This window comes from Gouania willdenowi, chromosome 12, assembly GCF_900634775.1.
Source record: "Gouania willdenowi chromosome 12, fGouWil2.1, whole genome shotgun sequence".
Lineage (NCBI taxonomy): Eukaryota > Metazoa > Chordata > Actinopteri > Blenniiformes > Gobiesocidae > Gouania > Gouania willdenowi.
This window is the reverse complement of record NC_041055.1, coordinates 2,159,830-2,185,614: the sequence shown is the minus strand read 5'-3', so window position 1 is coordinate 2,185,614 and position 25,785 is coordinate 2,159,830. Positions and strand designations below refer to the sequence as shown.

General features: G+C 36.6%; 1 protein-coding gene across 1 annotated transcript in view; it reads right to left on the bottom strand.

Moving 5' to 3' along the window:
• jmy (junction mediating and regulatory protein, p53 cofactor) overlaps positions 1 to 24,409 on the bottom strand; it is a 30,398-nt gene extending 5,989 nt beyond the window's left edge. Inside the window, exons 1-5 of the mRNA XM_028463454.1 lie at positions 23,291 to 24,409; positions 13,766 to 13,939; positions 4,295 to 4,445; positions 1,023 to 1,192; positions 158 to 323 (exon numbers count right to left, since the gene is read on the bottom strand). Of these exons, the coding sequence (XP_028319255.1) occupies positions 158 to 323; positions 1,023 to 1,192; positions 4,295 to 4,445; positions 13,766 to 13,939; positions 23,291 to 24,010 (1,381 nt within the window). The 5' untranslated portion in view covers positions 24,011 to 24,409. The remainder of the gene's footprint in view (positions 1 to 157; positions 324 to 1,022; positions 1,193 to 4,294; positions 4,446 to 13,765; positions 13,940 to 23,290) is intronic.
• Positions 24,410 to 25,785: the final 1,376 nt, after the last annotated feature.

Below are 25,785 nucleotides of genomic sequence, written 5' to 3'. Positions count from 1 at the left end.
AATCAAACCGTGTTAGTCTTTCTTTACAAGTTTGAATTCATGATAATCACAAGTCCACTAAGTTGTGATCATGACTGTAACCGACAGACGACCAATCGCCATGGTGCCTGATGTTTTTTCCACCTCTAATATTACTGTAGGCTGAGGAAATGCTCACCTGTCATCTGTCTGCGCAGACTCTGCAGCTGTGCAGTCAGCAGCAGCTCCTCACAGCGCAGCACCTCAGCCTGGACATCGTACAGCTGCAGCTGCAGCTCGTAGTACAGCGCCTCCAGTTGGTCCAACCGCAGCATTACGCCCTCTCCACCCTGCAGGCTTTGCATCTGACAGCACAAAGTAACAGCAGGGTGGTTATCATTCGGTTAAATAATGCTTATTTCCTGTAAATACAGGCAGAAGTTGCCTCACCTCAGACTCAAAACGTCAACGTTTTTCATCATTCAGTGTATTTTTGTAATCTTCTGCATAATTGTTGTCCTTTTGTTTTTCTTTTTTTGTCCTTTTGTGTACTTTTGTTATTGTTTTGTGTACTTTTGTTGTCCTTTGTGTATTTTTATGTTTGTTAGTACTTCTGCGTACTTTTGTGCATTTTTCTGTAATTTGGTCCTTTTTTTACCTTTTTATGTATTTTTATAGTCCTTTTGTGAACATTTGTGGTTCTTTTGTGTTTATTTTTCTGTAATTCTTTATATTTCTGTCATCATTTTGTGTACCGACTTTGGGGGCCACATAAAATTTGACTGAAGGCCATATGTAGCCCCCAGGCTACCATTAGTGTTCTGTGTCTGATGTCAGCATTAATGTTTAAAAACAGTTCAGTATTCAACAGGAAAAGTAAAAATACACATGAACGTTATAGATTGAGATCGAGGAATCTTTCTTCTTAAAAAGTAAAAAAAAACCTGATTATATGATACAGACACTATGTAAGTGTGTGTGTTTGTGTGTTTGTGTGCACCCATGAGGTCACTTTCCATCCACCCATCCCTCACTCATGGCTAATCCTGCTTTAACCGTCTCACCTCCTCCTTCAGCCCGTGTTTCCTCTGCTCCAGACAGATTTCTCGCGCCCTCATCAGCTGCAGTGTTTCCTTGGAGACGCCGTACTGCAGACGCTCCATACGCTCCACCGCAACGCTCCACGACGACTTCCCAAACCTTCTCTGGTCGGCGCGCATTCGCTCGTACAGAGCTGCAACAACAACATCACAGGAATGATTCACAAGTGACTCCTACAGGTTTATGTCTTACAGAGTTTGCATGTTCTCTAGGGATGTAACGATTAATCGTAAGGCAGTTAAAAATCGATTCATAGGTATCACGGTGCACATCGATATTCTGAAAATTGAATCGCAGTACTTTTTTAAACAGCAGAGGGCGCTATATATTTATCTCTCTCTTGTTTAACAGTGTAGGCGGCGGGCTGAATCTGCTACTACTTTCTTTCTGGCCGCCTTCTACTCTTAAACATGTTCATAAATGATTCCTTAACCCTTTAGCACCGAAAGAATATCAGTAAAATTACGTGAATATCAGTAAAAGTGACGTTTTACTATGAGCTCTGTCTGCTAGCATAGCATCTCTTCTTCACTGCTAGAATAACTACATGCCAACCGACCACTATAATAATAATAATAATCATAATAATAATAATAATAAAACATTTTATTTGTAATGCACTTTAAATTTGATTCCAAATCTCAAAGTGCTACAGGATTAAAAAATAATAATAATAAATAAATAGAACACAACATATATTAAAAGACAGGACTAAAAGAGGCATTAACTGTTAAAATAAGTTTCTGTAAAAAGGTGATATTTAAGTTTTTTTTCTCAAAAATGTCCACCGTTTGTGGGACCCAGAGCTGGTCTGGGAGGGCATTCCACAGGCGAGGGCAGCGGCTTCAAAGGCCCTGTCGCCCACTGGGTTACCAGCGCCCTCTGCTGGTCCAAACAAATATCTGACGTAAATACAGTGCAATGACTGTTTTTTTTTTTTGTTTTGTTTTTTTTTTAAAGTCCAATTGTTTAGGCACAAAAAACATTTTTAGTTGCACTTTTAAAAAGAAAAAGAACTATTATGCAGTTTTGCATTGTTTACTATAGAACCAGAATTTAAATGAATAGGCTTCTTCTTCATTTGTATTATTCCTTTATTTATTTTATTCAAGATTTAGTTTTAGTTAAATTGCTTTGTTTTGAATAGTTTATCAAAGGATTCTTATGACAATGAAAAATAAAAGGAAAATAATACAGCATTTTTTAGGTTTTTTTTTTACATAAAAGAACACATAAAGAAGCCTACAAAAACCTACAGATACACAGAAAACATACAAAACAACAACAAAAATGCACAAAAGAACACAAAAAAAGAAAAAATGCACACAATGGGACAACAAAAATCCAAGAACAAGATACTTACTAAAAAATACACAAAACGACTCAAAAAGAAGTCCAAAATGACCAAAAAAATACGCAAAACAACAACAAATAGATGATTAACAAACAGCTGCACAAAATGTTACACTTTTGGCTTTTTCTGCTCAAAGGGACAGCACGTGTGAGTGAGTTCTGTAGTGTGGCTTGTTTAGATGAAGATCTGGGTTAGAACGCACTCATTAATCATCAAGTAGTGAAAGCAACGAGTATTTTAATACAGAATAAAATAAAAATATATCGATACAGGCGATATTATTTTCTATATCTCCAAAATTGAAAACTCAATATATCTTGGATCTCAATATATCGTCCAGCTCTAAATGACATCAAAAAAAGAAAAACTGAGGATTGCTCTATTTTGTTTCCAGTTCTGAGATGTTTTGTCTTCTGATTGGTCGACCACTTCAGCCACAGGTTCAGGAAGTGTCTGCGTCACATGACTCAGTGTGTGGTTAAAAACAAACATCCTGGTTAGTAAATGTCAACAGAAGAAGAAGAAGAAGAATCCTCTGAGCTCATCAGTAAGATAAAGGACAGAGCTGTGTACAAACTAGAAATGGGCAATATGGACTAAAAAAATTATCCCGATAATTTCTGGTATTTATCATAATAACGATAAACATCACGATAAATAAAAAACTATAAACAAATAAAACAATTCCCAACTTAAAGTGTAAACAGGTTCCTTACAAACACAAATACATTTGAATACATCAACACATTAAAAATCAGTGCATGTGGATCACTATTAGTGTTATTGTTAAATTAATTTATTTCTTCACTTAAAATTAAATTATTTTCAAAAAAAAAAAAAAAAAGCACATGAAAAGCACAAAAAACTCTAATGTTTTTACTGCTGATGAATCTTGTTTCATTTATCTTATGAGTTACATAAAGTTATGGTTAATAAATATTTCTCTGATTTCCTATAATTAAACCAGATCAAGCTGATGATGTAATCAGACATTCAGTATATTTATGTGTAATAATCTCAATAGTTACATTAGTCTAATGGGACCAGCTTTGTCTGTGAACACGTGAAATATAATTTAAAAAATATTACGTTTCACAAGTTTGGACAGATGCATAGTGACATTAATATTATGCTAACATTTATTTCACACAACATGTGACATGTTTAGTTTTTATTCTTCCATAAAAGTGTTAAATCTGACCATAAACAAATCGATGGTTCTCTGTGGTTTTATGACAGTAAGACGTGTTCTTTTACTTGGTTTATTCCTTATATCGAGTGGTTAGCATTAGCTATTAGTCCAGTGTGTCGATGTGTTAGCTTAGCATATTTAGCTTTAGGTGAGTTTCCAGTTCATAATCGTTGCTACTGGTTCATCTCTGTCCCAGTGTTTGTGGAACTTTGGGTGGATCTGATGGAGGAACTTGAGTTGGTTCACTTTGTTGATGGTTGTGTGGTTTTAACCAAGTAGTGGTTCATGATGTATCACAGCTCAGCAGCTTCAGGTAGCTGAGACGAACACCGCTGTGTGTATGTGTGAGGGCTGGGGGCGGGAGGCGTGGTGCACACCGCGGCCACGGAGGCTTCGCTGCGGAGCTCCTGTAAACAACGTTCCGCTCCAGAGAATAATACGTTGACAACAAACAGGGGCAGTTTTGTCCTGTGGAACAAGGATTTTATGGACATTCTTGGCTGAATTGAGGGAAAAACGGCCCGTCGCCCTCGCTAATTTCCGACATGGGAATTTATTGTTTATATCGTGGGATGACATATTCTTACCGGTGAGAATATTTTTGACGATCAATCGTAAATGATAAAATATCACACATTCCTAGTACAAACCCATAAAGGTCAAAGGTCACAGTATTTGTGTTTGTTTACCTTTCTGCGCTCGCGTCGTAGTCTCAAAGAACTTGACGGTGAGGTCCTGAATGGAGAGCACGGCAACGTTGGCCTTTTTCTGCCACTCCTCATCTTCTTTCCTCAGGCTGTCGATGCGACGAGGACCCAGACGCTCCGTTTCCAGACTGATCTGAAGGTCAAAGGTCAACATTAGTGCAGAGCAGCTCACACGCACACAGACGACTTAAGTCGATCACCTGAGCGTCTTTACAATGAATGGAGGAACAGTTTATGATCTTAAACAAATAAAATAAATATAAATCCATGATGACAGTGAAGAGCAATAGTAGTGCTGCACACCGCAGGAGGCGGAGCTTTTATACTCGCTCAGACCTGATCCACTTCATAACTTGGTACCGACCAGGTTGCTGAAATTTAAATTGATGAATAATTCAAATCCATAATTCAGACTAAAAACAACCCTGTTGTTACAGAAAAGTCAGTAATGATAGAACTCAGACAGGAAGCTGCTGATACTGTTAATGTGTAAAAATGTGAGATTATTTATGATATTAATCCACTGGATGATAAACAGAGAGAGCTCTGCAGTTAAACTTTATTACAGCACACACGTGTTTCTATTCATGTAGACCTCTATCACACACACTGGGATCAGAGCACATTGTTTAACTGTAGCATGTTCCTGCTGATAATGTCAGCCCCAGCGTATTAATAAATGAATTAATTAATGAATTAATTAATGACTTAATGAATGACTTCAGCCGTCCGCGCATACGATCGACACAGGCTTCATCAGCTGACTGTAAATCAGTCCATTAAATATAAATCTATATCTTTCCTAAATGATGTCATCAGTAAATGAAAGGATTCATTTATAATTATTAATCTTCTTTACACAGCTGTCAGGACCTTCTATCAATGGGCAGGTCGTTTTCTAAGAGATCTGATTGGTCAGGAGGCGGGGCTTTAGTTCTCGCTAACATCCAAGCCAGAGAAAAACCTGGTCGCACCCAGGTTAGCTGTTCAGCATTAATTACCATAGTGATTAAGCTCCAGCGAGCTTTGCAGTGCAGCACACACTGATTATATTTTTTAAAGTTAGCGTGATAAGAGGTCATCTAGATTCGTAGCATAACCCCCAAAAGTAAACATAAGTGACTCCAAATCACAAAACTAAGAAATAACCACAATAGGACAACAAAAATTCACAGAAAAACACAGAAGATGAAAACAATAATCCACATAAAATGTTGCCAAACACACAAAATGACTTCAAACGGCAACAACAACAAGATAAATCACACAAAACAACAAGAAGAATAGACAAAATAAAAGACAAATACACAAAACAACAACATAAACTTTAATGCTCCGATTGGTTATTATTCTAATGCTGACATGAATGTTGATCATGTGACCCTCAGATCAGATACACGTTTTTTGGGCCTGTTGTGAAAAAAACATCCCATCTTTTTCTGTACTTTTCTTGTCGTTTGGTGTAATTTAACACCATTCTGTGTATTTGTTTATTATTCTGTTATTTTTTTCTTCCATTATTTTGATTATTTTTGTTGTCTTGTGTAGTTTTGTTGTGGTTTAGGATATTTTCTGCTTTTTCTGTTTGTGGCCTTGCTTTGATAAAGGTTGCCTGTTCCTGTGCAGTACCACTAACTCTCAGTAGGCGGTGCTAACAGTGTCTATGGATGTTTACAGTGACACTAAGCCAGTAACCTACTGAGCTGACTAGAAAAGCCTGCAATGACAGTGTGTCCAGCTGCACTTAGGGAGGAATCCATCACACGCACACACGCACACACACATGCTCCATGTGAAACAGTGATGAACATGGGGGGAAGTGGTGACACGTGGAGTGAGGCCAGTTCTGTTCTGGGTGTCGACGTGGAAACCAAACCAAAACCAAACACGGTGCACGAGGAGCCAAATGTACACAAAGTGCACGTCACACACTACATTACACACACACACACACTACACACAGCTGTGTGTTAATCCCTGGATGCAAAGCAGATGTGTGTAGGTGCTCTGTGACTATGTGCACGTGAGCCACAGTGAGGGGGAGGGGCCTAGAGCCAGGGGATTGGACAAGCAGGAGGCGGAGTAAAATACAGTCATCAGGATGGAGACACAAAAACACACAGTGAACAATGTCAGTGTGTGAGCGTCTCTCTCTCTCTCTCACGCACGCACGCGCGCACACACACACACACCTGATGACCCCAATGATTCATCAGGTCACACTGACACATAAAAACATCTGCTGTCCCTTAGTGACCACACGCACGCACGCGCGCACACGAAATCAACGTGACCCACTTCTTCTTAAATCTCTCTTTTTATTTAAATTCAGACCCCAACATGACATAGAAACACCTCACATGCACGGTTTTTTTTTTTACCTTTATTTAACCAGGAAAGTCTCATTGAGATTAATAATCTCTTTTTCAAGAGAGTCCTGGAAGCAATTAGGTGTAGGGGACTTGCTCAAGGTCCCACAGTGATGGCCCACAGTGGATTTGAACCAGCAACCCTCCAGTTACAAGCCCACTTGTGTAACCACTGGCCAATATCACATTATGGGACAATATCACACACTTACACACTATTTTTCACTGGAAAACTGGTGACTGCATGAAAGTGATGAAAGAGAGAAAAAGGAAAAAAAAAAAAAAAAAGAAAACATTTTTGAAAAAAATGTAATAGAAGAGAGAAAAAAAAGAAAAAAAGAATGGAAAAAAAAATAAAAGAAAAAATAAAAGAAGAGAAGAAGAAAAAGAGGAAAAAATAATTAGAAAACTGGTGACTGAATATTTATTTATATATTTATATACACTTTCTAAACAATGACATGGATAAATAAAAGTAACAGATGAATATATACATTTAAAAGCTGTTTTTAAAATAAATGAGCTACATTAAGTGCTGATAGGATGGAAACACTCCCCCAGTATCTGCTCTGAATCCTCCCACAGCTCCCAGTGTAAATCACATCAACAGATACCAGTCACGGTCAGACCTTCTGCTGCACACCACCACTTTAACCACAGTCCACTGGGACAGAGCAGTTTCCATTCCCACTGGAACCACTGACTTCTTTAACTGGTCACAGACACACAAACAAACAAACAACAAGTGTTCCCAGTGAGGTCAAATCAGGAGGAAGTGTGATGGAGGAGCGCTGAGCAGCTGATGGTGACCACACACACACACACACACACACACACACACACACACACACACACACACACACACACACACACACACACACACACACACACACACGCAGATAATGACACCAGTAATAATGCAGTTTATCTCACTGGGTTAAAATAGCAGCAGGAGGTCGTCTGTATCAGTCAGTGACACTGTCTCTGTGTCTGTATCAGTCAGTGACACTGTCTCTGTGTCTGTATCAGTCAGTGACACTGTCTCTGTGTCTGTATCAGTCAGTGACACTGTCTCTGTGTCTGTATCAGACACAAAACAGCACCAAATACACAGAAATGACAACAAAAATACAAAAATTTACTCCAAAAACACACAAAATGACAGAGAAATACACAAAAGAACTCAAAAACACTACAAATTTACTATGAAAACACTGCAAATACACAGAAATAGACAAAAGAACATTAAAGATACACACAAAAGACTCCATAATGACAACTAAAACGACTACTAATTTACAAAAACTATACAAAACAACACCAAAAATACACAGAAATGACAACAAAAATACAAAAATGTACTCCAAGAAACACACAAAATGACTCCAAAACACACAAGACTACAAATACAATGAACTGAAAAATATATATAACGACACCAAAAATAGAAATGAATACAAAAATACACAAATTTACTTTGAAAACATTACAAATACACAAACATTTATGAGAAATAAACAAAAGCACACCAAACTAAAACACAAAAGACAACACATTTACAGAAAATAATGAAAATATACAAAACACAAAAAATACACAGAAATGACTCCAAAATGACAACGAAAACACACAAGTTACAACACTACAGATTTACAGAAAGTACTCCTAAAAAGCACAAATCAACTGTAAAAGTACACATTACAAATACACAGAAAATATATGAAAAACAGAAAAAGAACACCAAAAATATGCATAAATGACTACAAAAATACAAGATGTACCCTTTAAAATCACACAAAATGCCTGAAAAACACACAATACTACAAATACACAAACAAATAATTCAAAAATATAGAAAATGACACCAAAAATCGACTTAATGGTGTCAAAGCTACAGAAGTGAATGGTTCTGATGATAAATGTGTAGAAAACCCAGAGCGGCTGAGGAATAAAAGAAGACACAAAGAAACAATGAGCAACACATTTTAAATTAATGAGTGCCCTCTGAACCATTACACAGGAGAGGCTGCTACCCACAATGCACCTCTCTGCACTTCCACACATCCCTCTGTTGCTTCATTCATTCATTCGTCCATCTACATCTGTATCTACATCTGCATCTACATCTGCATCTACACCTGCATCTACACCTGCATCTACACCTGCATCTACACCTGCATCTCCATCTGCATCTACTAATTCATTCAACAACTCCAACACATTCATGTTTCAAAGGCTGAACCTTTAACAATATTTATATTTCATTCACTCCAAATGAAACTAAAAATAAATAAATAAAAAAACAATGAAAATTGTCCAAAGCATTTTTTATCCAATATTTACAGATTCAAAGTTTGTTTAATTATAGTAAAAACAAACTTTACATTTCTTTAAGCATCAGAATAGTTTATCAATTTAAATAAAATAAAAAAAAACTGACAAAAATAATGTAAAATAAAAAATAAATCACAATGGAAAATAAAAAAATGACAAAACATAACAACAAATAACAAAAGAGAAAATATCTTATTGCATCATGGTCAACTCTATGACCTACAACAATTCAAAGACAAAAATAATACTAAGCACAATAAATATTCCAAAGAAATGAAAACATGTTACATATTCTAAGTAAATAGAAATTCTTATTTTTTTTAAAATTTTGAAATACTTTATTAATTCCTGAAGAGAAATTAGCTGGGATAAATTAGCTAATACAGAAAATACTGGACTATTATTAGTTTTTTAAAAAACCCAAATGTCAGTTGTTTCCAGCAGTCGTCAGTGGGAGGAGTCAGATTAACCTGAACCTCCAGTAGGTGACTGACCTCACCTTTAACAGACAGGGCTGGATCTATAATGTGTAAATGAGTAGTGTGTGTGTGTTCCTGACTCATCACAGTCCTCCTCTGTCTACCGTGGATCACTTATTTGCATACAGCTTCGTTTTTCAGCCGTTGGCTGCATCGCCCTCGAGGGAAGCAGGTGCACCCAGCGGGAAGAACGGAAACTTCCTCAAATTCCTCCAAAACATCCAGAGAACACGCAAAGAGACAATTCTGACACATAATTACATGTCCAACATGAAAAAATACCATTTATCATCCAACAAAACCCATTTTAGCTGTTTTTCTGCTAAAATGTGTGTATGAATGTATATAAACACGTAAATTTCCCAAATTCTGTTTGAGGTTTTACACATTTCTGCATCACGTCACACTTTTCTGTTTCATTTCATCGTCTTTTCCTGTTTAGATAGTTACGTTACTGGATATTAAACATGGTCAACTACGGTTAGTCATTTTACATTTTATATGCTTAAAATATTTACAAAACCAGGTTACAGTGAAATCATGCAATATTACATAGCAATGTTTTTTGGTGTGTTTATTTTACATTTAGCGTGTTCTTTAAGTTGTTTTACATCATTTTGCTGTAATTTTATGTGTTTTTGTTGCCATTTTGTGTATTTTTAATGATGTTTTCTATATTTTTCATTTATTTGTTTGTTTTATAGTAGTCTTGTGTGTTTTAGAGTCATTATGTGTGTTTTTGGAGTACAGTTTTATATTTTTATAGTCATTTCTGTGTATTTTCGGGGTCCTTTTGTTATTTTCTGTAAATTCTTTGTCTTTTGTATGTGTGTTTGTTGTCACTTTGGAGTCATTTATGCATACTTTGGTGTCCTTTTGTCTATTGTTCATTAATTCTCTGTGTATTTGTATATGTTGTGTGTTTTTGGAGTAAATTTGTCAAATTTTCATTGATTATTGGCATATTTGTAATGTTGTGTATATTTGTAGTCATCTTGTGTGTTTGTTGTCAGAGCGACATTAGCAGCAATGCTAACCCTTAGCTTCCCATTTTTCATCTATTAAAAAACACACACACATTTTTTCGTCCGTTTGTCACACTTTGCAGACATTCAGTCACTAGTTTTATCATTTTTCCCCTCTCTTTCCTCTTTTTTAATTTTTCTTTTCTTTTTTCTTCCCTGTTCCTTTTCTTTCTGTTTTTCTTTTCCTTTCTTTCCTTAAAGTCATTTTTACATACATTTTCTTTGTTTTTGATGCCATTTTGTGTATTTTTAATGTTGTTTTCTATATTTTTCAGTTATTTCTTTTCTTTTTTCCCCCTCTTCTTTTTGTTCATTTTTTCCATCTTTTTCATTCTCTCTTTTTCCCTCTGTTTTTCTTCTTTTCTTTCTGTTTTTTCTTCTTTTCTTTCTGTTTTTTCTTCTTTTCTTTCTGTTTTTTCTTCTATTTTTCCACCTGTTTTTCTTTTCTTTATTTTCTTTATTTTCTCCCTTCTTTTCTACAGTTGTGTGTGACGAGTGTCCGTTAACATGTAGCAGCTCATATGATATGAATCTAATGTGCCTTTATAGAGGCTTTTGCTGAATGAGGATTATGTTTATATAGTCAGACTGTTACACAAGAGCAGGGCTGTGACTCAATGACCACACGGGGCTCCTTTCAGTGTCACCCCGTGAACGCCCAGAGACAACAACGAGGAATAGGAATTACACTCGGACTCAAGATGTAGGAGTGGAGAACACACAAGGACACAGTGTGTGTGTGTGTGTGTGTACGCTGAGTGCTGAGGCTGCAGATTGACTCCCTGTCACTACTTACATTGGTCACTAAGCTGCTCTGGTGTAGGGGGGTGGGGGGTGAAAGCCTCTCTGCTTTATCCTCCACAGCAAATCTGAAGCATGACAGGAACGTCCACCAACACCAGAGGCTAATGACATTACACTGAGCTTAGGCAGGCTGGGCTCTGATGGAGAGCATCAGCGTGAACTGGACTAACACACACACGCGTACACACACACACGCACACAGCAAGGACTCATGGAATTTAAAAAAGGAAACATTCCCGATGATGGAAAACGTGTCAATCAGCAGCGAGCTAAAAAAAGCACCCTGTTAGCCACAACATCAGAGCAAAGGAGAAACATTCAGACACACGTATCAAACTACAGGTCAGGGGGCCAAATCTGGCCTTTTGACCAGTGGTTCTCAACCTTTTCAGCCTATGACCCCCAAAATAAAGGTTCCAGAGAGCAGGGACCCTCACTGTAGCTGAATGTGGTTGAACACAGACATGAACATTGAAGAACAGTCATGTGGAGACAGGACCATCTATAAGGGGGAATAAAGGGGAGAGATTTTTGGGGTCCATCCATAAAGTCAGTAAAATGATGGTCCATTGTTCTATGAATCTGTGATAACCACATTTATTTATTCATCTGAATAATATCCACTGTTATCCAGGAACGTTTATTATTATTATAGTCATCTTAAAGATGGAAATCCTTGATTTATTCAAAAGTAAAATGGGTTCATAGTGACCAAAAACAATGGAAAAGGTGGTGAAATGTGATTTTAAAAACAGCAGAAATTGGTCAAAAGTTGCTCATTAGAGTGGACAAAAAACAGACAGAAAAAGTGGTAAAGACTGGTAAATAATGGCCATGGCAAATTGTGAATGTGGTTGAATTGTCAAAAATAAGAATGAAATATGGTGAAAAGAGGTTAAAAGTGACAATAATGGGTCAACATATGTAAGATCAGGTGGAAAAGTGGTGGAAAGTGCAGAACATGTCTTGGAAAAGAGGAAAAATGTGCAGAAAAGTCATTGAAATGTGATGTAGAAGTGTCAGAAATGGGAGAAATGTAGCAAAACTACATTAAAAGGAGCAAAAATACGACAAGAAAAAGTGATGAAAATAGGTTAAAATATAAAAAGTTTGGTGTCGTTGCAGAAAAAGGATAAAAATAAGCAAAAATGGGCTCAAATTGTCCCGACTCCAAGGTTGAAAACCGCTGCTTTAGAGCATCCAACATGGCCCCTCCAAATACACAAATTCAAAGAAACTCCACATTATTTGCAGCGCTCACAGTTAATATCATGTTAATATCATATGATGGCGGCCATTTTTAAACTCAAATTTCTCTCAAACACCAACATTAATTTAACTGAATTGCAAAATAATTGGTCACAAAATAGGATTTGAAGTGAAGCTCCTGCAGAGATTGATATTGTATGAAGGTACATATGTTGCTAAGGGTGTGTGTGTGTGTGTGTGTGTGTGTGTGGGTAGATTTAAAATTTAAACCCAAAGAAGTTATTCACACATGCATGGTCTGAATGTGAGGTCACAGAAAATATATTCACAAATGTGTATTTATACTAATAAATAAACAGCTGCTAACATGTAATTCAACATTGACTCGCATGTTTTTTTCATTAATACTCATGCTAATTGTCGTTTACAATCACAACTCTGCTGTTACAGACGCACAAACTACTTTTCTACAGGTACAAATCGGTTTTGCAACAAACGTCTCGCAAAATGTGTTGCAAAACTCAACCAGTGCAGATTCACACGAGAAAAGTGTTTTCCAACCTCCAGACCTAAAGCAGAATTAAATAAAGCCGAATAAACCTGTTTTCACATAAACCTTTATTATTTGGAAATACCATTTCCATTGAAACACAAAGCAGAACATTTTAATTCTGAATAATTCATTCTGAATAAAAAAAAGAACATTATGTAACCGTGGCCAATGAGTTGAAATCATATTTTTTTTTTATTGTTTAAGGTCGTATTAAATTTCTACAAGTCCTAAAAACAACAAGACAAGCTTACTAAATTCTAATAATTGTAAATGTTCAACTTACAAATAAATCTGTTGAAATGTTCTGTTTTTAATCATATCATTCTGCATAGATTTGGATATGATACAGTTATGTAAAAATTACCCCCAGTTTCTAATTAATTCCAATAAATAATTCCCATGAAAGGTTTCCATGTTTGAATGTTCACAAAATTCCTGAGCTTAAATTCCCATGGAAATTTTACGGACTTTTTCCCGCCCCTTTTCAACCCTAAATGTAACTTAAACTGAACCATATTGTTATGTGTATGAAAATGATTGCTAACATGTCAAAGACGGCCTATAAGCAGGAGGTAGCGTCCCTAGGAACAAGGCAGATAACCCAGGCTAGTTACTGAGCCATAGCCAGAGCTAAACCTGCTTAAACCAAGCCGTGCTAACAGATGGCGTTGGATGGTTACCTTAATCTGCTGTCTGCACAGCATGGCCAGCTCCCTCATGTCCCTGAAAGGCTGCAGCAGGTAGTGGTAAAGCTGCGTGGTGGCCTCCAGCAGCTCCTCGTACGCCTCGTCCTCCTCAGGGTAAACCTGCAGCAGCTCCACCATGCTGTCCACACACCTGTGCTTCTCCAGAACCTTCCACCAACACACCAGGGAAGAAAAAAGTGTCACAATGTACAAATAATCCACTTTAACATTCTGGAAACTATTATCAAAATGATCTTTATCTTTATTTTTAAACTAAATCAAGTGGCAAATTCATTCAAACACTGAAATCACATGAGATTAGCCACACTGCTAACCATTAGCTTCCTGTTTAACAGTCAAAATCCCATAGAAATATGTGACATGATCCCAAAACATCATTTATGAAACCTTTAAATATTGCTAACCTGAGAATCACCATCACGTTTTACACTAAATCCCACGCAGTGTGTGATTGTAGATGATTCTGCTGTGACGTGTCACCAGGTAATCTGATCACCACTTCAGATAATACACCATCAGCTAAACTTGTGTCTTTTACACATTTGAATAACACTCATAATAATAATCAGAACCAACACATTAAAAACACACTTCAGATGAAGCTCTGCATTCAGTCACAGGATAACATGGTCACTAATGGAACCGTAACACGTAGCGAGAGACTTTGAACAGCAGATTTGGAACAAAAATGTCAGAATATATTAAATGACAACAAAAATACACATGACGACAATTCAGATATAAAAAAAAAAAACAACAGTATTTTGACGAGGGCTGTGCATTGCCGTGAATCTGACGATACAATATGATTCACGATTTGCATGTCGTGATATGATATATCTCGACACTAAACAGTAAGATATACATATCACAATGTCAATAATTACAAATTTCATCTTTACAAGAACAAAATCGTTTGAAATACAATGAATTTAACTTTTTTTCAAACTTGCAAGAAATGGTAACGAGCTGTAATTCAAGTATAATAATAATAATAATAATAACTTAAGTTTAACTTTTGCTTCTACAATTGATTCTGATTTGGTTAAGTTCTTAAATTCTTAATAAAAAGTAACCACATACATCTATAAAATATGTTCTATGAAAATAAAGTGTAATGAACTTCCAGCTAAAATGCATTGAGGAATGACGTAGTTTAACAAGGTCTGATGGTGCGTTCACTGACACCTAATGACCAGGCGTTTACGTGCTATGCTAATGTTAGCACAATTAAATAGTTTTTAATAAAAAAAAACATGATTAAAAAAAATGTGATTAGGACATTTTTTGGATCAATACGATAGTCACGCTGTGAAATATCCCAATATATCGCCAAATATTTCACCCTTAATTTTAACTAATGTGCTTGGTTTTGTTTTTTTTTGTTTTTTTTAAAATCGGGATTCCAATGAAATCGTTGCTTGACTGTATCCTTACACCCTCGTTCGTCTCCTTTCTCCATGAGTCACTGAGGTGAGCCAATCAGGAGAAGCCTTTACAACACTTTAGTTAGTTGGCGTGTGGTTGGTTAGAAAACAGGACGAAAAACTTTGGATCCGTTGGAGTGTGTGTGTGTGTGTGTGTGTTTAAACAGTGTTCAGTACAAAAAGCCTAAATTGGCCTCCTACTGTTGCTGATCCATTCCATATGTCGTCCTCTCCACAGACGGTCCATTGTTCCCAGTAAAGAACCAGTAAGCAGTAAGGTTTGGTTCTACGAGAACAATGAGACGCGTTCAGCGGCTGCTTGGGATAATATTGGACGGAGATGTGAATAGAGACTCTGATGAGGAGTCAGTGCTGCACGTTCATGGGGACACTACAACCATTCAACTACAACACTGATCCCACTGTTTAGCACCACTCACCGTTGCCTAGGTAACCACCGGTCAACCACAATCTCACTTCACTTACAGCAAAATGGAAAAACATCCTGGTTAAACAGCCCAGCTGCAATCTGAGCTGCTTTAAGTTAGACTCAACTTAGCGTGTGTGTGCGTGCTCATAAAAATACAACGTCAACATTAAATCTAAATGTTACATTTATATATAAATATTAGGTCTAAATTCTAAATGTTAAATCTAAGAGCTTTTGTTTTAGTACTTCCGTGTAAATTGGCATATTCGCTGAATATTTAGATTAACCCGTGACATTTAGATTTAACATTTAGATTTACATTTAACATATTCTGTAGATTCAACATTTAGAATTAAATGTAATATTTAGATTTAACATTTAGATTCACATTTAACATATACTGTAGATTCAACATTTAAAATTACCATTTATAATTAAATGTAATATTTAGATTTAACAATTAGATTTACATTAAAGATTTACATTTCGATTTAAATGTAATATTTAGATTTTATAGTTAACATTCAGCATTTAGATTTAACATATATTTAAGTGTAATATGTAGATTTAACATTTAGATTTATTATTTAGACTTAACATTTATATTTCATATTAAAGTTCTATTTTAGCAAGAAAAACATATTACAAATATTGTAGTAAATCTGATCAAAAGTAACAAAAATAATTCACACACGTTTTAAACAGTTTGTTGCTAAATGTTGTAAAAAGTTGCCTTTTATTGTAGCATGCGCAACTTTACAATCGGCGCCCCATGTGCCTGTGTGTGTGTGTGTGTGTGTGTGTGTGTGTGTGTGTGTGTGTGTGTGTGTGTGTGTGTGTGTGTGTGTGTGTGTGTGTGTGTGTGTGTGTGTGTGTGTGTGTGTGTGTGTGTGTGTGTGTGTGTAATAGATCATTTCCTGCCCTTACCTGATTTCCATAGTCAAATGAATGTAGGGGTAATAGTCAGAGAGCTACATTTCCATTGTGGTCTTTTTTAAACTACTGACATCTGTTGGAATGAATGAAGGGTTTATTTTGTAACACAAAGTTAAAAAAGATCATTACAAATCCCAGTTTGCATACTTAAAGCACATCTTTTTGTTCAATGATTTGTTTTTATCTTAAATGTATTAATAAATGACGTTAAATAATTAATACGACTTCTTTATCATCATTCCTTGTTTAGATACTTACTGGCTGTTAAAACGTCCTGAAATCATACCAAACATGATAAACATGGTTCATAAAGTCGACTACTGTTATTAATCATTTTATATGATTCAGCCTCTTACCTCCAAACACACCGAAAATTATGACAAAAACACATAAGATGACAATGAAAGTAGACAAAAAAATAACAGATAAATATGCAAAATGACAACAAAAACACAAAATAACAGAAAAATACACAAGATTACAGCAAAAATACACAAAATGAGAGAATATACTTAATGACACCAAACACACAGAAACTAAAACAAAAAATGAGAAATAAATGTACAAAACAACATCAAGAACACACAAAATAAGAGAAAAATACACAAGATCGCTACAAAAATACACAAAACAACTATAAAAACATACAAAATATAGGAACATACTAAATGACACCAAAAACAAATGCACAAATGAGAGAAAAATACACATGATTACAAACATAACCGACAAATAATAGACAACAAAAAAAACACACACAAAATGAAAAGAATATACTAAACTTGCTGAGGCCAAAAACACAAAATAATAGGGATGCACCAATATTCAGCACATATATTTGGCCGAATATTGCAAAAAAAAAAAAAAGCCACATTCAGCCTTTGGTTTACTGAATTAAAAGAAAGGATGCAGTTTGTATTTACATATATGGCAATAAAGTATAATATATATTATATATTAAACAGCAGTGTTTGTTTTAGCTGTTAGATAGTTGGAGAGGGAGGAGCTCACATTCTAGGAGGCGTGTTAGGTGACGTCATTTACCAGCGTGGGAAAAATCCAACTGTCCTGTTTAAAGCTGACTTTTTATAAAATGTGGAACAACAAGAAAGGGAGGAAACAGAACTTTGTTCCTCTGGATGAGGTTAAATGATGTATATTACTGTAGCTAAACCATTAGAAAGTCATTTTTAATCATACCGCCCCTTTAATGTACTTCAGCTTTTTTTGGAATGCATGTTTAGTTTTATTTGAAGGCTTAATATAAATGAAAAGCAAAGGCTACTGGAAAATTTTAAAAATGTCCTAATATTCAATAAACATTTTACTTTCTTTAAAAAAAACATGTCTAAAAATGTATTCTAGGCTATTTATGCACTATTAAAAAAAAAATAGTGAAAAACTTAACCTCATTTGATATTTGGAATTCGGTATTTGGCCAAGCGTTTATATTTCATTCGGCTTCGGCCACAAATGTTCATTTCGGTGCATCCCTACATAATAACAGCAAAAACACACAAAATAAGGGAGAATTTTACTACATGACACCAAGAACACACAAAAAACAACAAAACTACACAAAATGACAGAAATTTTTACAAAATAACACTAGAGACAAAATGACTTGGTCATTATTCTAATGATGACATGAATGTTGATCATGTGACCTCCTCCATACAAAATAATGTCACGATAAAGACTTTTAAAGAGAACTTCTTAAATTAAATAAAATGTTGATTTTGTCTCATAAACAGACCAATAAAGTTTCCTTTATTTCCATTATGATCACACACTGTTTAGAATGTGAGAAGATGAGCACGCACGCACACACGCACGCACGCACGGCTTTATCTGGCTGACAGGACGCTGTTCTGATTGACTTTACAACACACACACACTAACCAAACATGTGTGTGTGTGTGTGTGTGTGGTAAATGAGTGATGGAGTCATGCTGTGCATCCATCAGCGTTATCTTCTCCTGCTGTGGTCCAGACTGAGGCTTCATCACCAGAGGAAAACAGTGACTCTACACGCCGAACAAACCATACCCACTTCCTGTTTGTTCAATATAAAAGGTCTAAAAATAAAGCTGCTTTAAGGGCTTCACACAGGACTTTTATTTATATTGAAATGTTGATTCAGATAGCTGTATACATAAGAGTGCTTGGGCTGGGCCATGTATGGTTAGAATGAGACAATATGATTTTATAAAGTTTAACACAAACTCCTCTCTGCCCCGCCTCTCTCAGACAATAAGTGTGTCTGAGTTGATGTCATCCTAATGTACTACTCACACTAACGTACCACTCACACTAACGTACCACTCACACTAAGGGCCCTATAAAAACCGCATTAACGGAATCACGGATGGAATCCACCAATGAAAACAGTTAAACATGAAAATGGACAGAATTGCCATGAAACGCCGTTACCATGGGGCAAAGAACGTTTTTTTTTTTTAATGGGGAAATGTTTCCAGGGACCACTTATTAGTGCACCGCCCTCCCTCCTCCTGTCCTGGCTGCATTAAACTCCGCCTACATCACCACTAACACCTTCTAAAACAACGTAAATCATGACTGACTCCTAAATACAGAGCCACCAGTGCCTGTTTAACTTTGCTGTGCCTGTGAAGCTCCGCCCGTTTTTAGTGTAGCGCAGCGGCGCTCCGTGAAATCGTGATCAGCTTTAATCATCTTCACCTGCTCATTGTTCGATCTGTTATGTCTGACTAAGAATAACTCTAACTTTTTATTCCAGCCTTTTGTCCGTACCTCGTAGCTACACATTCACGGTCAGCTAGCTACCTCAAGTACAACCGTTTCTGTGGGAACTTCTGGTTTACAAAATAAAAGTCCGTTGGAGCAACGTTATTAGAATGTTACATTCTAACAATCATCAGAGCTACAGAAGACAGGATCATTTAAATTAGGTTAATTTAAACTAAGTTGATCAAAACTTAATCAATAAACCTGATCAGATTCAGTAAATCATTGATCCCTGAGAGGAAATCAGGTGACATTAATGCTGTTCTCATACTTCTTTATATGACATATAAATAATTAAAAAGGAGCAGTCAGAATAATCCATGTAACTACAACTTAAATCTACCTTTTAATTGCATCTTACTTTATTTTTCACATACATTTTTGTTTATTGGGGTTTTTTAATTTATTGGTGTTTATTTTGTTTCCTCACAGGAGTTAAAAACTAATATTTTCTTTAAAAAATGATCAATGTTTTTTTTAAAAAAAGAATTTAAAAAAATTAAGTGGAAAAAACGGAATTTGGGAAAAAATAAAATGGATTTTTTGGCCCTAATGATGACAACACCTTACCATGCACAACTCTTTAGTTGCTTTAACGTTCTTACCACCAGAACCTGTAAGGCAGGTTAGCAACATATTTTGTTACTTTTTTTTTTTTTTTTTTTTAACAAAGTGTTTCCCTTATGAGTCGTTGTTCAGAGCACATGCACTTTATATTATTTTTTTTATTGTAATCACAATTTCTCATGTTGAAAACACAACTATTATAAAAGCATTATTTTGTCCTGTCATTGTTATATTTCCTTTCTAACACGCTGTAAGTCACAGACATTACAGGTGTTTCACAGGTGGGTAAAATAGCCATTCAAAAATATGTGTTTCAAAACAAAAACAATAATCGCGATTAGTCGACTAATCAAGGAAGGAAAAAATTGATAGATGAGTCGACTACAAAAATAATCGTTAGTTGCAGCGCTAATCACTATGTTAGAGGCACAGAGTGTTAGCGTGCAGCATGCTCGCTAATGAACTCAGCTCCTACTGTGAGTCACTGAATGTCATCATAATTAAGATAACTGAGTAAAGTATAATCTAACAACCAGACTACTAATTAGTAATTAGTCCAACATCATGATGTGCAATCTGAGGTTTTAGTTCAACGTTTGTTTTTATCTGTACTGTAAAAACTCTTATTGACGCAGTCAGAGAAGTTTCATGCATTGCATTGTGGGAGATGGAGTCCTGTAGACCAGGGGTTCTCAACCTTGGGGTCAAGACATCATTTGGGGTCACGAGACACTGGGGGGGCGGGTCACCAGATGTCTTCAAGAAACTATGATTTTTTTCTGAAGAATTTGAGCCCATTTTTACTTTTTCTGCAACTCCACCAAACTTTCCAAATTTTAACCTGATTTCATCACTTTTTCTTGCCATATTTTTGCTCTTTAATGCATTTTTGCTACATTTCTACATCACCTTTCAATGTCTTTTCTGCACATTTTTTCCACTTTCTAGACATGTTCAGAACTTATAAACCTTTTCCACCTAATGTCACATATATTGACCCATTCATATTCATATTTTAACCTCTTTTCACCATATTTCATGCTTATTTTTTGCCAATTTAACCACAGTCACCATTTGTCATGCCCATTATTTGCCAGTTTAAACTAATTGTGCCAATATTGAAACTTTGAACCTTTTTTACCCCCCTTGTTTCTGTTCATTTTTGTCCACTCTAATTTGAAACTTTAAACCAATTTCTGTGGATTTTAAAATCCCTTCCTACCACCATTTTGTCACTTTGAACCCATTTTATTATTGATTAAAACCAGGATTTCCATCTTTAAGATGACTATAATAATAATAAACGTTCCTGGATAACAGTGGATATTATTCAGATGAATAAATAAATGTGGTTATCACAGATTCATAGAACAATGGACCATCATTTTACTGACTTAATGGATGGACCCCAAAAATCTCTCCCCTTTATTCCCCCTGATAGATGGCAGAAATGTGTTGGAAAGTCACTTTGGCAGAGTTTTTTGGGGGCAAACACAAGAAATCACAGTAAGAATGAAGGAAAAACACTTCAATGCACCTGTTTCCAGGACTCCACATCCCACAATGCAATGCAACAAACTTTTCCAACAATGTCAGTCAGAGAGTGTTTACAGCTCCATTTTTATATCTTTATTTTGAGCAAATTATCTTGGATTTATTGATCACTGAGGCTTTGGTTGATGAAAAACCATCATCTTTAAGGAATAATAAATTAAAAGAGTTTAGGAGAAGTTGTCAGGGAAGGAAAACCAAGAGAAGTATGTTCTATCAGATGCTTCTCACTGTGTCGGATAATAACCCTGGAACAACCTCAGCAGCTGTGACGATGCTTTAGCTCCGCCTCCGTTTGTCTTTTGTGAGCGGATCGTGTTACGAGCCTATGAACGAGCAGCAACAGATGGTCCATCATCACAAAGGACGAGGAGGAGAATCATTCAGCTTCAAACCAACCTGTCCATGTGTTTAACAGCTGACACACACTCATAGTCACATGACCTGGAGACGTTATGGAGTAGGACACTATGAGCCGTGGGATGTTTACGGCCGCCGGGAAAAAACGGAATTCTGACACGGAAAACTCAATTTGACCCTATTTTTTTTCTCTGTATTTAAAATCGTGACCACGTGCATGTTTTGGGACAATATCACACACTAACAAAGTGTTTTTTACTAGAAAACAGGTGATTAAAAGTCTATAAAGTGTAACAAACAGACTAATATCTCTCTCGCTATGTGTAACAGATGGACTAGTCATGTTATCCTGTGATGAAATGTGTTTTCTGTCCTTTAGCAGATTTCTTTGTTTTTTACATCTTTGTTGTGAGTATTTTTTGAAGTTTTGTGTATTTATTTATTTATTGTAATTTTAATTGTCCTTTTGTGTGTTAACATAGTCCCTTTGTGCATTTATTTTCTTGTTCTATGTGTTTTCTAAATGTTTTGGGATTTTTGGTTGAGATTTGATAAGTTATGTCTATGTTTATGGTGTCACTGTTGTGGAGTAATTTTTTGTATTTTTGTTAACTTTCTATGTTTTTAGGTGGTTTTCGGAGTGATTTCGTGTTTGTTCTCTCATTTTGTGAGTTTGTCTTGTTGTCCTTTCGTGTTTTTCTCCCTTTTTGTGAACTTTTGTTGTGTTTTTTTTGTTTATTTTAGTGGGGTTTTTTGTTGTTGCGAGGTGTTTTTGTGTATTGATTGTCATTGCGTGGATTTTTCTTGAATTTTCTCTTAGCCTTGAGTAATTTTCTGAGTTTACTTTGTGAATTTTAGTTGTCATTTTGTGAGTTTATCTTGTTGTTCTGTTTAAATCTTGTGTATTTAATAATTTCATGTAATTTCCATTCTCCTTTTTGTGTGTTAATAGTCATTTTGTGAATTTATTTTGTTGTTCTGTGGTTCCTGAGTGATTTTCTCTCCTTTTGTGAGTTTTTGTTAAAATGTTGTGTTATTGGTTGTTCTTTAAGTTTTCTGAGTTATTGTGAATTTGTGAACTCATCTTGTTCTGTGTTTTTGGAGTCATTGTGTTTGTCTTGGTTTTTTTCCTTCTCAAAGTTGTGTCTTATGGTTGTTTTGTGAGATTTCTTAGTGATTTTAAGTTTGTTCTTTCCTTTTGTGAATTTCTGTTGAGATTTTGTTCAAACTTTGTGTATTTTCTTTTTAATTTTGTGTGTTCTTTAATTGTTCTGTAACTTTTCTGAGTCATGTGGAGTTTTTCTCTCTTTTTGTTGAACTTTCCTGTTTATAGTTGGTTTTCTGAGTTGATTTTGTGTATTTTTCATGGTGGTTCATACATACTCCTGGTTCTATAAACCTGTTCATACAAACTCCTGGTTCTATAAACTGGTTCGGACTGAGGACCGTGTGGTTCACCTGCTGCATGCGGCTCTTGGCCCGGTTCAGCCCGTCCTCGTAGCCCTTCTGCTGGAGCTCGCTCAGACTCTCGTAGTACTCCTCCATGTCGTCGCCCTCGGGGAACAGAACCTGGGAGAGGATCCTCCAACCACAGGCGTCCAGGGCGTGACCCAGGTACACCTGCACCTGGTAGCACAGCGGCTCCGTGTCCCGCTGTTCCGGCCCGTTGGAGGCCCCGAACAGCAGCGTCCAAACCCCGGCCGGTTCCTCCGGGAAGGACGGCAGGCACGGCTCCAGGTCCGAGTTGACGGCGCACAGCTGGAGGTGGGCCGCCCGCAGGTCCTGGAAGGAGAACAGGCCGGCCCAGCTGAAGTCTTCCCGGCTACCGAGCTCGTCCTCAGGGAACAGGAGGACGTCAGAGTCCAGGGTGTCCATGTCCACCATGTCCCAGGAGCCCACCGAGGGCTCTGTCACGGCTCTAGCTTTAGGCACTGAGTGCGGCCGAACTCTCCGCGTCGAACCGGGACTTCTGCTGTGTTTTCCCGGGGCTTCGGCGTCCACGTCCAGGACGGCGCTCCGTCTCTGAACCGTCCGGTTGTGGCAGGTTATGGCGAACTTTCCCTCCACGTCGTTCCAGGCCACGATGAAGGCGAACTTGTGTTTTTCCTTTTCGTCGAAGACTTTGGGCCGGACGGACACCCAACCGGACTCCAGGCTGTCCTCCATTGCGAATGACATGTCATCCGGTCAACAAAACACGGATTACCGTCAAATAAACTGCGACGTGGAGCCGAGCGGTGAACGAACAGCGGCTGAAATGTGAGGTAAAAGTTGGATTTGTTGGTGACAAAGACTGAGTGGAGCAGAGCCGAGCGGTGAGGCCAGGAGGAGGGGAGACAAAGGCAGCGACGCACTGCGGGTCTGAGATACGGGAAACGGAGCTCCTCAGGCGGCTAGGGGCTCCGTGACATGGCGGTACGGCCGGAGACGGAGCTCCGTCCGGTGTCCGGATTGCTCGGTTGCCATGACACCTGCTCACCTTCAGCCTCTTCCTTTGTCCGCGTGCAGACAATGCGCAGCTGTGTCACGTGCGGGCGTCTGTTTACAAGCACGGGGTGCGTGTGCGCGTGTCAGGGACGAAGGAGGGACATAACGCCTGACGTCACCTGTGGCGTTTACTGGTCGGAGGAAAGTCGGAAATAATGAATTGGAATTTATATTATTATTTTATACATTTTATTATTCATATTTGTATCTATTGAAGCCCATTCCAGCCGGTAAAAACACAACAAAAAAAAATGAAAAGTTAAATTTAACTAATAATAAAAAAAAAAATCTAATTTCTAATTATGAGATAGTCTCATAATTATGACTGGATACTTTATTATTATTATTATTATTATTATTATTATTATTATTATTATTATTTTTGTTTACTTTTGCGTTTTTTGTTTTGTATTTCATCAACATTTAATAGATTATTCTCTTATTAGACTCAAATATTATCACAGATTATGATATGATACAACAGATCTATTAAATCAGAGAAATAAGATCTCAATAATTTTTGGCATTTAATCAGCAGGTTTGCATCTAACATGCTATAGATTTCTTTTGGATAATTTGAATTTGTTTAAATTTTAAACTTGTGAATAAAAAAAATGCCATAATCAAGACATTTTACAATCAATCTTTATTTTGATTCTTTAACCAAAAATTTAAATCACAAAATTCATGGTTGGAAAAACTGACCCAAAGTCTTTCTGTAAACACATGTATGAAAAGAAAAAAATAAAATTAAACCAATATTTAATATGAAAACTTCCTTGAAAAAAATTATCACAATTATATATATTATCCAGAAAATTGGCATTTATTTAGCTTTTGGATTGGCGATATTGTGTTTATCTAGCAGTTATTACACCTTCTGTTAGTGTGTGTATATTAAATCTTATTTACACGGACAAAACATAAATCATGAATAGGTCTAAAACTATAAAGGAACAAACTCGTCCAAATTAACTGAAAGTACAAAAGCAAAAAAAACAAACGTGAATTAAAGTAAATAAGAAATGTGGTCTTACTCTACTTATTATTGTTTTCAAATGTTATACTTATTTAATAAAGCATTACAAAGGAACACAAATATCTTCACCCTCTTCGAAACAGTAGTTTCGTGACGATAATGTACTTTCCTACGATCAGTGAAGGCATCATATCCCTGTGTAATTTAAAGGAACAAAACAAACTGAAGTGGAAACAAAGGGAGAACAAAGTTCTTCTTTTTATCCTTTTACTGTATTTTCTGACACTTTTTAACACTCGTTTGTTGAACTCAGTGTGTGTTTGTTTCTCCACCTTTGTGTTTTTCAGCCCGACGTGCACGAGGAGCATAAACATCTACACGTGGGCACTTCGATGACGTCAGCACGCACTCAGCGTGCCTGGCTGTGGGATCAAAACAAAGGCTTCCTGAGAAATAGGAGCTTCATAGATTTATAGCACAATATATA